General features: G+C 36.7%; 1 protein-coding gene across 3 annotated transcripts in view; it reads right to left on the bottom strand.

Moving 5' to 3' along the window:
* Positions 1 to 16,604, bottom strand: part of WAPL (WAPL cohesin release factor) — a 90,870-nt gene that overhangs the window by 47,817 nt on the left and 26,449 nt on the right. For 2 of the 3 annotated variants that reach the window (XM_053207646.1, XM_027062468.2), the window contains exons 3-4: positions 13,241 to 14,284; positions 10,804 to 10,922 (exon numbers count right to left, since the gene is read on the bottom strand). In XM_053207646.1, coding sequence (XP_053063621.1) covers positions 10,804 to 10,922; positions 13,241 to 14,284 — 1,163 coding nt within the window. The remainder of the gene's footprint in view (positions 1 to 10,803; positions 10,923 to 13,240; positions 14,285 to 16,604) is intronic. The other variant, XM_027062469.2, reaches the window with a different exon arrangement.

A 16,604-nucleotide genomic window follows, 5' to 3' on the forward strand; every position in this document is an offset into this window, starting at 1 on the left:
CCACATGTGTTCCCCTACCCAGCCCTCAATCCTGTGAACAACCCTTCTCTGTATCCCTGGTTAGGTGCTGGGAAAGATCATCACAGCAGCATACTTAAAACATAAATGTTTTCAGGGTGCCTGCGTGGCTCAGTCAGTTAAGCATCCGACTTCGGCTCAGGTCATGATCTCACCGCTCGTGAGTTCGAGCCCCACATCCAGCTCTATGATGACAGCTCAGGGCGTGGAGCTTGCTTCAGATTCTGTGTCTCAATCTCTCTCTGCACCTCCCCTGCTCATGCTCTCTCTCTCAAAAATAAACAAACATTAAAATAAAAAAAAGTTAATGTTTTCTAACATGAGCAGATGGGGAGAGGGAAGAGGGACCTCCTCTTGACTAGTGGCACTAAAGCTGAGGAGATGACCTGTGTTGTCAGGAAACTGGTTATTACATGAAGATTGAGAAAATATATAAATATGTTGACAATAATGGAAACCAGATTTCTGTCAGCAAAGTGAAGTAAAATGTGGAAAGGCTAGAATAAAACATGGTGTTACACTCAAATGTGAGTTATCAGTGTGAACTCATGGTTCTAAATATAGATACAAAGTGTGTGTGTGTGTGTGTGTGTGTGTGTGTGTGTGTGTGAGAGAGAGAGAGAGAGAGAGAGAGAGAGAGAAAGGAAGGAAGAGATGCATATATTTACATGTGGAGAGAGAGAAAGAGATGCATATATTTACATGCTTCCCAGCTCTGTCAACTCAAAGGCCTAGAATGACAACACAGAAGAAACAACCATACCTAATGACCAGACTTTTATTTCTAAATACCATTTTCCACTTTTCCACTGAAACAAAACAGGGGCCTTTAGATAAATGGGTGATGTCAGGGCTAGGAATGTATATGATGAGTTTTGAACATCTCAGCAGGTCAGTAAGAAATGCAAAATAGTTGGACACATCACAAGTCAGTTTGAAGAAACATCCACCTGCCAAATCCACAACAATCTGAGTGTTGAAATAATGATAGTATCATTTAAATAACAGTAACAGGGGCGCCTGGGTGGCTCAGTCGGTTATGTGGCCGACTTCGGCTCAGGTTATAATCTCGTGGTCCGTGAGTTCGAGCCCTGCGTCGGGCTCTGTGCTGACAGCTCAGAGCCTGGAGCCTGTTTCAGATTCTGTGTCTCCCTCTCTCTGACCCTCCCCTGTTCATGCTCTGTCTCTCCCTGTCTCAAAAATAAATAAAACGTTACAAAAATTTTTCTTTTAATAACAGTAACAAATGATTAAATAAAACAGGAATCCATGTTCATACTGACATAAAGAAATGAATATATAAATATATACATACACATATTCTTACATACATGGATGTGAGGAAAAGATCTACCTTAGAGGAAAAGGCCAACTGCTAATAACTGTAGAAGGAATGATGTAATTAGGAAAAATCACTCAACAACCATCACAGTAAAAAACTGATCTGGGCAAGAATGAGTGCTAAAACTAGTGGATCAAAGTTTAATAAGGAAAGCTGAGGAACCTGACCAACACCAAGGGATCAGTTAATATCAATAGTAATGGTACAAACACAACTGTGTGCCACCTGATATGATGCAATGAGAACATCTCTTCTGTGGTATTTCTACCAAATACATATAACCTAAATCACAACACAAATTGAGGGTCATTCTACAAATAACTGATCTTAACCCTTCAAAGTTGTCAAAGCCATAGAAAGACCAAGAAAGAAAGATGTTCCAGATTGAAGGAGACTAGAGACTTGTCACAACAAAACACAACATGTGATTCTGGACTGGATTACGGGCTCTTTGGGAGAAATGCAGGGCATTTATTTTGCCATAAAGCCATTATTGAGGCAATTGGTAAAATCTGAATGGGATCTGTGACTTAGACTGTATTACAGTATCAATGTCAAACCAACTTCCTGGTTTTGATGGGAATGCTGTAGCTACAGAGGAGAGTGCTCTTGTGTTTTAAAAGTACAGACTAAGGGATTTAGGAATAATGGGCATCAAGTCTGCAACTTATTCTCAAGACACACACACACACTCCAATGGGAGGGAAGCCCACTTTGATCCCCACAAGACATTTAGCAATATCTGCAGACATTTTTGGTTGAAACAACTGGTGGTGGGTTGGGCAGTGGGGAGAAGGGTTGGAGTGGGAAGCAGGTTCTACTAGCATCTAATGGATAGAGGCCAGTTACTAAATATCCTCCAATTTACTAGGGCCAACACCACAAGTAAGATTTATTGAGTCCAAAACATCCACAGTACCAAGCCTAAGAAAAGCCCAATAGATAGGAAGGCTTGCCACCACAAGCCACCTCTTCACTTGGAAATGAGGTCATTAGTGTCTTTAAATCTAATCAGATTAGAGAAGACCCAGATACTCCCAGTGACCTATCAGCTACATGAAGGTGTTTCTATTATAATGGAGAACTGGAAAACGGGAACAACGGCTGAGAACATTTTCTACACCCAGCTACTTACCCCCCCCCTTCCTTCTCCTCTGGAGATTTGGGGTAACCTACATAAAAATTCCTTTGAGAATTGAGCTTATCTATTTTTTTTGCACAGACAACATGAATCCTAATTTTTATATATAAAACACCTATCATTTCCACTGTATTAATTTACACATATGCTTTAACTAAATGCTTAAAAGTTTGATCCACTTATTTCCTCTATTCCTTTATACTCATCAAAACTCTATAGGTAAAATTTCCCTTATTTCTGTTTCTCAATGGCTCTCTCCTTTTTAACAACTCTGAAGTAGTCTTTTAGTGTCCTGAAGGTAAATGGATGACCTATTTCCTATGAGCTATTTTATACCATTTAACTTCTTGTTGCTCTCTTCCTGAAGTAAGCTTCTAAATCCTTTACCTAGATATTTTCATAAGAGTATGTAACTTCCATGGGATCTAAAACATTTTTATTATTTTTATTAAGGTACTGTAATGATCAAAGTTTCTTTTTGAAAACTGCTGCTCCACCTAAATAGCACTAATATATGTGAAGAAATTCTGACACAATCCCACTTAAAATAAAGAGGGTTTCAGCAAATATTTCAGTAGGCTGTTAAAAAAGGAAATCAAAACACTTACTGAAGTTAAGCCTCTTCAGGGAATAAAATGTTATTTAGGACTATTGTTTTTAGGTGTGCTTCACCCATATTACATTTTTCAAATGAGTTCAATTTCATAAGTTCTTTTGGTTTTATAAATTAACAAACACTTTCTGAATTTTTCTCAGATACTATCCATCAACAGTAAATAGGTCTTCAGCCTACTAGGTTATATGACCCGATTTACTTTAGACCAGACAGATTCCTTCATAATCAGGTCAAGTACGTATACACTGCTGCCTTCTAAGCCACATTAGTAGCAAAGAAATGACTCCAATATTAAAATTAAAACTAAGTTAAAAACCTGAACACAAATGAGTAAAAATGACTGCAAATGAATATCAAATTAACAAAAGCACACAAGATAAAATTACTTCAAAATTTGGGAACACATTACTATGACTTCAACCTTAGTGAAATAATCTAAAGACCACAAGAACTGGAAAAATCTTAAACTTCACTCAATGTACTTATTTTTCATAATAATACTAGTATCGCCATTTTAAAAATAACATATACTGTAAGAATAAAGCACGTAAACTAAGTACAAACTTTCATAATCTTACATCTGAAATGAAAACTATTAACATGAACTCATAGTTTATTTTTTCTACATGTTTCATAGCTCCATTCAACAAAAGAAACTATAAGAAACAAATACAGCCAGCATTCAGATCTGGGTTTCTAAATACTATACCCATACAAAAAGAACCAAGGATCCTTGCATAAATGGATGATTCTGTAACTAAAACAGGTAAAATATAAGAGGAGTCTCAGGGGCGCCTGGGTGGCTTAGTCAGTTGAGTGTCCAACTCATGGCTTTGGCTCAGGTCATAATTTCATGATTCAGGAGTTTGAGGCCTGTGTCGGGCTCTGTGCCTCTAGTGCAGATGCTTGGGATTCTCTCTCTCTGCCCCTCCGGCACTCTCGCAAAATAAATACATAAACTTAAAAAAAAAAAACAAGATGAATCTCAAGTCATCTCTTGTGCAGGAAGCAAGGGAAGTACTCAAAGATGATGGGGTTGGGACTCCTGGCTGGCTCAGTCAGTGGAGCATGCGACTCTTGATGCTGAGGTTGTGAGACTGAGCCTCACATTAGGTGTAGAGGTTACTTTTAAAAATAAAATAAAATCGTAAAAATAAAATAAAATAAAAAGATGATGGGGTTATAGCAAAAGGACACAAGAGATACCTTGAAATGGTTCACACTGGCCAAATCTATTGTAAATACATTTAATAAGTAAAAGTTATTGAGTCTTCTCTGCTGTCAGCACAGAGCCCACTTTGGATCCTCTGTCTCCCTCTCTCTCTGCCCCTCCCCTGCTTGCTCACTCACTCTCAAAAACAAATAAACGATTAAAAAAATAAATAAAATTCTTTTAAAAAATTGAGGGGCACCTGAGTGGCTCAGTCGGTTAAGTGCGACTTCAGCTCAGGTCATGATCTCGCGGTTCATGAGTTCAAGCCCCACGTCGGGCTCTGTGCTGACAGCTGAGAGCCTAGAGCCTGCTTCAGATTCTGTGTCTCCCTCTCTCTCTGGCCCTCCCCTGCTCACAGTCTGTCTCTCAATAATAAATAAATGTTAAAAAAAATTTTTTTTTTTAAATTACTGAGTCTTGAGGCATGTAGGCAGTTTAATCAGTTAAGCGTCCAACTTCGGCTCAGGTCACGATCTCGCAGAATGTGAGTTCAAGCCCTGCATCAGGCTCTCTGCTTTCAGTGAAGAGTCAACTTTGGATCCTCAGTCTCCCTCTCTCTCTGCCCTCCCCCACCATGCATGCACACGTGCTCTCTCTCAAAAATAAACAAACATTTAAAAAAAGTATTGAGCCTATAGGGTAGAAGAGAATGAGAGCAAAGGAGTAGGGAGAGGAGGAAGAACATTCTTTACAGAATTCCAGTTTTTAAATGAGGAAGAAACAGCAATTAGAAATCTCACCATTCTGCAACTATCAGTGTAATAAATGATGCAAGCAACAGTGGATGCTAAAATGATGAAGTGAAACATAATGGGGAACAGGATATTCGCATGGTGCCAAGGTGGCACCTAGAAGCTTACTTCTAAATTATTACTAAATTATAAAAGGAAAAATATGCCTTTATTGGAGAGCTGGTGATCACAACCTTCATTTGGTGGTCAAACAATATTAAGAGTAGAATAACCAGGTGTTATGTAGCTTCTGATGTAAAGCAGCATACACAATTATCACTTTGACTTATTCTTGTCAAAATGTTTAACCCAAACCTAATCAAACTTACAGAATTCCAGTGGTCTATGCAACTATGCTACTTTAATATAGTGGAGTAATGACTTAAAAGACATCACCAGAGGAAAAATCATATAAATTCTGAATGTGGAACATTCTGTAAGAAAAATAACATGAATTCGTTAAAATAAAATCAGTGCCACAAGAATTTTTAAAAGATGATGGGACTGTTTAAGACTCAAGAAATATTAACAACTAAAAAATTATGGTTTGAGGGAAAAAGAAAAACTAAAAGACAATCAGGAGATAGCTGGAGAAAATGAAATACAGGCTAGATATCAGATAATATCAAAGAATTTCTAATTTTTAAAAAGTTCATTAGAGAGAGAACACGCAAGTGCAAGCAGAGAGAGAGAGAGAAAATGCCAACCAGGCTCTGCACAGTCAGCATGCAGAGCAGGCCTTGAATTCACAAACCACAGTATCAGGATCTCAGCTGAAATCGAGAGTTGGATGCTTAAAAGACTGAGCCACCCAGGCAATGCAAAGAATTGCTAATTTTTTCAAGTACTGTACTCATATCACCACAGTTGAATATGAGATTGTCCTTTTTCTTTAAAAATGTATGCCATCTATAACTCCACAACTTTCAAATAAGACAGAAAAAAGTTACACATACATTTATATACGGTAGGGGAGGAGATCATGTATATGCAACTGAGTCAAGATATTAACTGGGAATCAATCTAGATAGAGGATGTGGGTATTCATCATACTGCTTTCACATTTTCTAAATATTTTGACTTTTCATAATAAAAAGTCTAGAGGGAGGAAAATAAAGTAGAATGCTATAAATCAGCAGTTCTCAAAACATGTGCTAGGCATCCACGAAACTCAACCATTTTCACAACAATAAGATGTTATTTGCCTTTTTCACTGTCTAGTCATTCATGAGGACAGTGCGAAAACAATAGTAAACAACAGGTAAAGCTGTTGGAGTCTTAGCATGAATCTAGATAGGGGCTCCAAACTGTGTAAGCAGTCATATTCTTTACTGCCAGATACTTCGTAGTTTAAAAATAAAATGCAGTTTCATATAAGAAAAAGCTTCTGATGAAGGATTCTTTTTTAGAGTTGGGGAGGGGCATAAAGTGAGGGAGAGAGAGAATGCCAAGCAGGCTCCACACTCAGTGCAGAGCCCAATAATGGGCTCAATCTCACAATCCTGAGATCATGACCAGAGCCAAAATCAAGAGTTGGACACTTAACCAACTGAGCCACCCAGGCACCTCTGGATCACCATTCTCTATCTGAAAAACTAATTGACAAACTATGCTTACAGGTCTGTAATACAGACTTGGTATTAGGCACACATTTTCTCAAATATGAACAAAGTGGACCTATCACTGTCATTCACCCTGAAGTCTTCTGCCAATGAAAAAATTTCAACTTTTAAGCAACTAAAATTTTAGACCTTTTACCTACCACTATGAAACTGATAGCTTCCCAATACTTAAGACTTCTGATGACTTTGGCAGTGATACTGTGATTTTGATACCATATAACGAGTTGTGTCACCATTTGAAAGATCTGCACATAAATCAGTGTAACCAGTATTTTCCAAATGACCAATAGATGATGTTACAAAGTATGTACGTGTAAAAATTCCATTCAAAGTGAAGACAAAAAATAAAGTGAAAGACCGACAGATTTCAATGTGACAATATGAAAGGTTCACTGGCATGCTTTTAAATTCCAAACTGCAACTAATCTTTAAGAAACTCCTATTTGTTGAGTCTTGGTATCTTATGGAAGAACAACATTCACAATTACCTGAAAAGGCTATTAAAAATACTTATCTGTGTGAGGCTGGATTTTCTTCATATATTTCAACCAAAACAGCATTAATGAAATATATTGAATGCAGGGGCTATGAGAATCCAGCTGTCTTTCATTAAGCCAAACTTTAAAAACGATTTGCAAAAAAATGTAAAACAATGTTATTTTTCTCACTTTGAGAAAGTAATTTTAATAAAATGTTATACTAACATGTAATGGGTTGTCATTTTAAGTGAATTATTAATATGTTTTGAAATGTTTTCACTTATAATTTGATACTGATCTGCACATATAATCAAAAGGTCTTTAAAAAAAAAAAGTTCTTTGTGATTCTCAGTAAATTTTTTAAGATTATAAAGTAATCCTGAGACCAAAGAAGTTGATAACTATTGCTCTGGAATTAACACATGCCATGCACAATTTCATACAAACCAAAAGCGGCACCTAAGCATTAATGACTATAGTCTATATATTCCATACAGACTATATTCCACACTGCCCTGGCCCCTGGGCTCTAGCCCCAGAGCAAAGCTCTGAAGTTTTAAGTTTATTGATATTAGCACCGGGGCGCCTGGGTGCTCAGTCGGTTAAGCATCCGACTTGGGTTCAGGTCATGATCTTACAGTCTGTGAGTTCGAGCCCCGCGCCGGGCTCTGTGCTAAGAGCTCAGAGCCTGGAGCCTGTTTCCGATTCTGTGTCTCCCTCTCTCTCTGCCCCTCCCCGACTCGTGCTCTGTCTCTTAATGTCTCAAAAATAAAGATAAACATTAAAAAAGATTAAAGAAATAACTCGAGTTCAAAAAAAATTAAATTAAAAAAAATTAGCATCAAGCACTTTTTTTTTTTCTGGTGAGGGGTTGGTCACATGAAGGGGTACAAAAGTATAGCATAATTACTTTGAGAAGATTCCCAATTAGCTCTTTACAGAGGTAAAAGAATAAAACTAAAATGAGGCCGTAAGACTTGGCTTTACTCATTCTTGAGCTACTCAAAAGCAGTTCAATCTGCAAAAGATGTTGACAACTTGCAACTTTCAATAACAAAACAAAGAACAAGTTATATAAGGAATTTTTTATTGAACAGGTAAAGTCAAGCAAATTATTCTGAATACCCATGCTGGACCATATTAAATGACTTACATAATGCATAAGAATGAAGTTGGACACCCCCCCACACCCAAAGAATGAAGTTGGACCCTTAACTTACACCATATACAAAAATTAACTCACAATGGATCAAAGACCTAAAACTATAAAATTCTTAGGAGAAAACATAAAGGAAAAGTCATGCATCTGATTTGGCAATCACATTCTGGCAGCAAAAGAAAAAGCAAATTGGGACTTTACTGAAATTAAAAACTTGTGCATCAAAGCACACTATCAAGAGAATGAAGGGACACGTCACAGAATGAAGGATCTATGTGCAAATTATTTATCTGAGATTAATATCTAGACTACATAAAGAACTATTAACAAACAACAACAACAACAAAAACTCAATTCAAACATGCACAAAGAAGCATCTGGGTGGCTCAGTCAGTTAAGCACCCAACTCTTGATTTCAGCTCAGGTCATGATCTCACGGTTCGTGAGTTCTGATGTGTCAATGCAGAGCCTGCTTGGAAGTCTCTCTCTCTCTCTCTCTCTCTCTCTCTCTCTCTCTCTCTCTCTCTCTGCCCCTACCCTACATGCTCCCTTTCTCTTTCTCTCTCTCTCTCTCAGAATAAATAAACTTAAAAAAATTTTTTAATTAAAAAAAAATTTAAGGAAAAAAATCAGGGGTGAGAGGCATTAAGGAGGATACTTGGGATGAGCACTGGGTATTATTATATGTAAGTGACGAATCACTAAATTCTATTCCTGAAATTATTACTGCACTGTATGTTAACTAATTTGGATTTAAATTTTAAAAAATGTTAGGGGCTCCTGGGTGCCTCAGTCGGTTAAGCGTCTGACTTCAGCTCAGGTCATTATCTCACATTCCGTGAGTTGGAGCCCCACATCAGGCTCTGTGCAGACAGCTCAGAGCCTGGAGCCTGCTTCAGATTCTGTGTCTCCCCCTCTCTCTGCTCCTCCCCTGCTCATGCTCTGTCTCTCTCTGTCTCAAAAATAAATAAAAACATTAAAAAATGTTAATGAACAATTTTATAAGATTTAAAAAAAATCAAACATGCACAAAGGACTTGAAAAGATATTTCTCCAAAAAAGATATACAAATGACCACTCAGTACCACAAAAAGATGCTCAACATCACTAGTCAGGGAAATGCAAATCAAACCATTAGATACCATTTCTCACCCATTAGAATAGCTATTATAAAAAAAAAAAAAAGAAAGAAAGAAAAAATAGCTATTATCAGAAAAAAGGGGGGAGCACATGGGTGGCTCAGGTGGTTGGGCATCTGACTCTTGATTTCAGCTCAGGTCTTGATCTCAGGGTGTGAGTTCAAGCCCCACACTGGGCTCTGCACTGGGCGTGAAGCCTACTTCAAAACAAAATGAAACAACACAACACAACCGAGAAAATAAGTGTTGGTGAAGACATGGAGGAAATGGAACCCTCTGCTGGTGGGAATGTAAAGTGGTTTAGTCAAGGTATAAAACAGTGAGCTAAACACACACCTACTCACTCAAAAATTCTACTCCTGTTTATCCAAAAGTATTGAAAGCAGGGACTCAAAATGGCCAAAAGGTGAAAACAACCCTAGTGTCCACCAACAGATGAATAAACACAATGTGATAAATACGAAATGTTCCTCTAAGAGAAAGAAGACGGAAAGAGGGAGAAGGCCATGTGATGGAGACAGACAATGGAGTTATGCAGCACAAGCCAAGCAACACCTGGAGCCACCAGAAGCTGGAAGAGGCAAGGACAAATAACCCCCTTAGTGTCTTTTAGAAAGCAAGACCCTCCCAACATCTTAATTTTGGATTTCTAGCATGCAGAACTGTGACAGAATAAACAGGTTTTAAGCCAGCCAGTTTATGGCTTAAAACTAATACAAACAGTAACCTTCAATATATTTATATCACATAATAGAGGAGTTGTACCAGTGGATGGCAGAGTCTGGTCTTCTCTTCAATAAAATATCCTTGAAAAACAACAACAAATGTAGTATATACATAAAATGGAACGTTCTTCCACCATAAAAAAGGACTGAAATTCTGATATGTGCTACAATATGGATGGACCCTAACATTATGCTTAGTGAAATAAGCCAGACACAGATAGGTAAGAATTGTAAGATTCCACTCATACTAGATAACTAGAATAGGCAAATTCATACAGACAAAAAGTAGAATAGTGTTTACCACAGGCTGGGAGGACAAAGGGGGAGTTATTGTTTAATGGGTAGAGTTTTTGCTATGATGAAATGTTTTGGATATAGATAACGGGATGGTTACAAAAACACTGTGAATGTATTTAACGTTACTGAATTGTACATATAATAAAAATTATGCTAAGTATATATTTTACCACACTTCAAAAAAATGCTTACAATTTTTTTAAAAATTGACTTACATCCTTTGAACCCAAAATTCGTTAGTAATTTTCAGATTAAAAAATCCAGAACTGAGTCCTCCAATAATATATAAATAATACAAATCACTGATAATGCTTTACTTACCCGTTTGGGACCACTAAAAATCTTTCTGGTGTTTTCTTTTGATTTATCTCCTTGTTTATTTGGGGGCTTCTTCACACTTTCAGGCACACCAGGCAAATCCTCTGTAAAATCCAAGTTTTCTGAAATGGTAATCAAAACTAGCTAGCTTTCCAATATTTCAAATTATCTACCAAACAACCTATGAACATTTGGGGAGTGGCATTTTGCAGGGTAAAAGAATACAGGAATAAAAGCACCATTGAGTTGACAAAATATCCCTAACGATAGTAAGTCTCATTTTGCCATTCTCACCCTCTTGCTTGCCGACCCCAACTTTAGAAGAAAATCAGAAACCAAGTTAGTATGTATGTGCTTCAGTTTTATTTTCTGTAAATGGCAAAACCGATTCTTTTCTAAAATAACTGCTGGGTATCTAGGGACACTGACATTGGGCATTCTAGTTTAAATATACACACAGTTATCTACCTTTAACATTTTTCTAGAGCTTAAGTATACTGAATCATGCTGGCCTTCAAAGAATGTCTGCTTGCACCCACAAAAGTCACATAAAAAAAAAAAAAAAGCTATTTTTGGCAAAAGATATAAAATGACCTAGTACAATGTAGCTCAATGATTTGTGGGTCTTCATACAAAAATAACCAAATAATTAGATAAATTCCTAAGCCGTTAAATTTCTTCTAGCCTAAACAAAAAAGTAAAATAGGAAGACTTTTCACTATCACTAGCCCAACCATTAAAAATGTTCGCTATTTCATGGGGCACCTGGGTGGCTCAGTCAGGTAAGTATCCGACTTCGGCTCAGGACACGCTCTCAACCGTTTATAAGTTCGAGCCCCGCATTGGGTTCTGTGCTGGCAGCTCAGAGCCTGGCGTCTGCTTCAGATTCTGTGTACCCCTCTCTCTGCCCCTTCCCTGCTCATGCTCTGTCTTTCTCTTCCAAAAATAAACAAACATTAAAAAATTTTTTTAAAAATGTTTGCGATTTCATACATCAGTTGAAGACCCTGGATGTATCAAATGGTCTCTAATTTTTTAATTTTATTTGGTAGTAATATGAAAGAAGTTTTTGAAAGGGAGCCTGATGACCTCACATTTCAAAGCTTAAAAAGTTACATTACCCCAAAATGTAAATTTCAGCCAGAGGTTTTTTAATTGCTGATCAAAATAACTTGCTACCAAAGTTAGAAGAGCTAAGTAAATTGCAGGAAGAAAGGAGCTCAGGTTTTGTGCATGATTACTATCATCCTCTTGACAAAGCAACCCTAAGCTGTCTGCCCAGTCATCTCATGTGACTAGCAAGGATGCTGCAAACTTCAATTCTCCAGAAGAGATTCAAGACAACACTGGCTGAATTGATAACCCCCTTATTTATTTATTAATTTTTACAGTTAGAGGAGTAAGGAGTGAGCCCTTAGGGACTATTCTTATATGCCTCTAGTTTTGAAGAGTGACTCTAATCTAACAAAACTATTTTTAGGCCAAATAAAGCAAAACATTAGGTAGTCTCAAGTATGACTTATAATGTACACAAGAATCTATATGTAAGAATACTATTAGAATTCTAATTCACCATAAGGACACTTCTTATATGACTTAACAGACAAAAACGTTATTTAACAAGTAAAGCGATACAGAGAAACTATGTTATTTGGTTAAATATATATAAATATAGCCCCTGGATCCCAGAGGCTTTTGCTTACGCTTCCTCACTCAACAATCAATCTACTTCACTAAGCCCTTGTCAGGTAGTGACTTAATTATAGCGAAGCTAACCTACTTGTGTTGGTCTCTCACAGTAGAAACTATCAACTCCTTGAGAGCCTCCAGTCATTACTGGCTCTACTATCTTAAGAGACAAATTAAATTTTCACTGGTAAGAGTGAATAAATACTTAACTAGCACTTTTCAATTTTATTAAATCAACTCAAGAGGATGATTTTTAAGATTAACATTTACCTTTTAACTTTAAACTTAAGATTTCTTGACAATGTTTTAAAACATTAGTTTAATTTTGAGCCAACTACAAATGCTTTTAATCAATTTTAATTTTCTAATATTTCCCTCATTACAAACCATCTATTATCTATGTAGTTCTAAATGTCCAAAATCTACCAAGTCCCCAACTGCATTTGGATTTTCAAAGTTGAAACATCAAGATGTCTAATATCCCTGTACACACACTTTAAAATTCTCAAGTGCTAAAGGCAAAATTAAAACACAAAATTAAAAGACCCAATCTATAAATTGATCCTTACAATGTGGAACTTGATTATGAACATTTAAAACACTGTACCTCTGGATAAGGTACAATCTGTGGTTCTAAATAATACTTCTATTAAAATTAAACATAACAAATTAAAATTAAGTACCTAAGCAGAAACTCAGTAGCTGTTGACTTAAAAATGCATTTACTTGTAATAATTTTTTTAAGTCTTACCTGCATTATTAGTACTAGACTGACTGTCCTGGGAATTATCACTGTTTTCAGGAGGAGGCTGCAAGGAGGGTGATGGAGCTGTTTTAGTTCTTTTTTTGCTTGTCTTTCTTTCCACTTGACAGTCATCTTCATCATCATCTTCACTTTCACTGAGATCATCAAAGCCAAAATACTTAATTTTGTAATTAGAACTCCCAGAACCTCCTTCATCACCTCCTGTCTCATCATGATCTTCAAAACCAAAAAATTCAAGTTTAACATCCTTTTTGGATTTAGTATTACTAGGTCGAAATCTGGTAGTGGTCTTAGAAGTCGCAATATCTGCCTTTTTTCTTAGACGGCCAGCTTCTCCCAAATCTGCAGGGGTTGATGCAGTGAACTCATCCATGCTACGTTCCATAGTATCCTGTATGGTAACATTACAAACTGACAAGCAAGATGGATGTAAAACAGTGTAATCTCTAGTCCGTCCAACCGTCCCTCTAAAACTGGTCCCAGAACTTACACTGCCTTTCTTTGCCTGATTCAGGCCATCTTTACTTGATTCACTGTTTGCTTTGGCTAAGGCCTGACTGGTGCCGTCCATTAGCTTATCAAAATTTGATGCTCCTTGTGAGGATTTTGCTTTATTCGCCCTACAGTACGTCCTACAGTTGCTTGGCCTAAGAACACTTTGCACGATGTCTTCTTCAATGGCTTCATTTAGATTTTCCAACCGGTTTTTAAAATCTTCATCCTTCATCTCCAAAAGAGGATCACTATCCAAACCTAAAATACAATCTTCTGATCTGATATCTTCAAAATCATTATCCCATTCATACAAACCAGTTCTTACAGATCCCTTGATGGAAGATATTTCTGATGGAGATTCTGACCTTTTTCCAAGTTGGGAGTTCCAAGTATCATTTGTTTCCTTGATTTCATCAGCTTTGTATCCAGAAGCTACTGTTGTTTCTGCATTGGATTTCTTAGTACTGTCTTCAGCATTTTTGTAAATATGGTGACTATTCTTTTCATATTCTTCACTAAAATTCTCCACTTTATCTATAAAAATTAAAAATAAGTCAAGGATAAAAATTTAAGTGACATCAATGTAAAATTTAACAAATAATGATATCTGGCTAAGAGCACAGAATCAGTCTTGAAATAACTGCAATAAGGTTAAACTGTAAAGAAATTAATGAATGTTTACATATTTGACATTTCCCCTTCCACCTTTTACTATAGAGCTCTTATGCCTTTTAGTGACCTCTCCCTAGTAATTCAAGTCCCTTAAAATTGTTATCCTTAATTCAAGAGATTTCGACAGCGTTAAGCAACTAGATCAATTCAGAATTAAAGGACTCAGCAAACCTTCTTGGAGATTATTATGGGTTTTTCAAATAAAAATGCTTAAACTAAAATTTATTTAGTAGAATCTAAACAGTGTAACACAATAAATGAAAACATTCCAGCAGTTTATTTCTCTGGTGTAGGGCTGCCCATAAGGTATGCCAGCTCTGTCTAGAAACCCATCTCAGGGTCAGGTTTCTTTCTCTAATTCTGTTTCCATTCTTTCTCCTAACCCTAAAAGCCATATAACTTCAAAGATTTTTTTTCTTAACAGCTGATCTGGTGCCTAAGTGACTACAGTGGCTATCTATGCATATCTGCAAGTAGTAAATCTTACAGTTACTATTCATTTTGTACTTGGGCAATTCATTTTTACTATCTTTAATTTCTATCATCATAAACATTTTTTGTTAGCCTTTCTAAAAACAAGATGAAAATATGACTCAAACTGGTATTATGATTAATTCTCCCAGAACTTAGCAGTAGAAAAACGGCAAAATGTTTATGCCAAACTTATTGTTTATACTTAAAAAGTGCACTTACATTTAAGAAAAGCCAAATTACAGATCCCAATTAACAAACCATCAAATATAGGCAAAGGGATGATTACATGAATTCAATGCACAATTTTTAATACTACCCAATGGCTTTAAATCTAATTTAACTTGTTAGATTAATATTTACTTACCTTTAGAAGGGACCTAATACCTGTTTTATTCTTAGATATTTTCCAGCAGAAAGCAAGGAACTATAGTTTTCATAATCTCAGAAGTACCAATCACTAAGCCTAAGATACTGAAAAGTTGAAAATTAAAAGGTGACTCTGACATCTGAGTCAAGCAAAGTCAAGTCTAAATCAAACCAGAAGAAATACCACCACAGCTTTTACTAACAAGTGGAAAGAGTAGGGGTAGCTGAGTCTGGAGACTTACGTTGCCCTGGTTAAGCGAGCTCTTCAGAGCTCAGGCAAGATCCCTAACTTGAGGAGTTTTCCTGAGGGCTTCAATTTCCTCATCTGTTCAGAAGGGAAGTCACTGACCTAGGCTACTTTACAGCCTTACCGAAGGAACTATTTCCTAATGAATACATTATGGGAGTGCTTAGTATGTTTAGCTTCACAAAGGTCTGTGAGATGTCATCAAATGTATTATCACATCACTTTTGCCACTGCATAGCATTCTACCATCTTAATGCCAAATTTTATGTAGGCTGTTTCTAATTGTTTTATGTAATAAATATCTTTCTGACTAAAAAACAAAGAACAGCATTTACATGAACAATGAATGTCAGTATCCCTATTTGTAAAAACTACTACTTAGGGAAGGACCTGGGTGGCTCCGTCAGTTAAGCATACGACTTTGGCTCAGGTCATGATCTCACAGTTTCTAAGTTCAAGTCCCACATCAGGCTCTGTACTGACAGCACAGAACCTGCTTCCGAGCCTCTGTCTCCCTCTCTTGCTCTGACCCTCCCTCCCCCAAAATAAACAAACATTAAAACAAATAAAATAAAACAAATTAAAAAAGAAAGAAAGAAAGAAAACTACTACTTCAGGGCACCTGGGTGGTTCAGTCAGTTAAGGTTAAGCATCCAACTTCGGCTCAGGTCATGATCTCGAGTTTGAGCTCTATGTTGGGTCTCTGTGCTGACAGCTCAGAGCCTGGAGCCTGCTTCTGTGTCTCCCTCTCTCTCTGCCCCTCCTCTGCTCATGCTCTGTCTCTCTCTCTCTCAAAAATAATCAAAACATTAAAAATTAAAAAAGAAACTACTTCAAGTTTCACTTTTATTACTCCCATTTCTCCTAAAATCAGAGAAAATACATGTTGTCATGTTATGTTACTATTCTTATAAATAAGCCATCTTTCCTATGTCTAACTTTGTTGTGTGCTTATTATATAAATCTACTTTAAGTACAAAGTAATAAAGAGCCCTACAGAAAATATTCTCATTAAAAGTTGTAACTAAAAGTTACATTAGCAAGTATAATCAACTCATCTATTCAATTGTATAGCAAAAACAACCCTACAGATGA

The sequence above is a fragment of the Acinonyx jubatus genome, chromosome D2 (assembly GCF_027475565.1).
Source record: "Acinonyx jubatus isolate Ajub_Pintada_27869175 chromosome D2, VMU_Ajub_asm_v1.0, whole genome shotgun sequence".
NCBI classification, from domain to species: Eukaryota; Metazoa; Chordata; class Mammalia; order Carnivora; family Felidae; genus Acinonyx; species Acinonyx jubatus.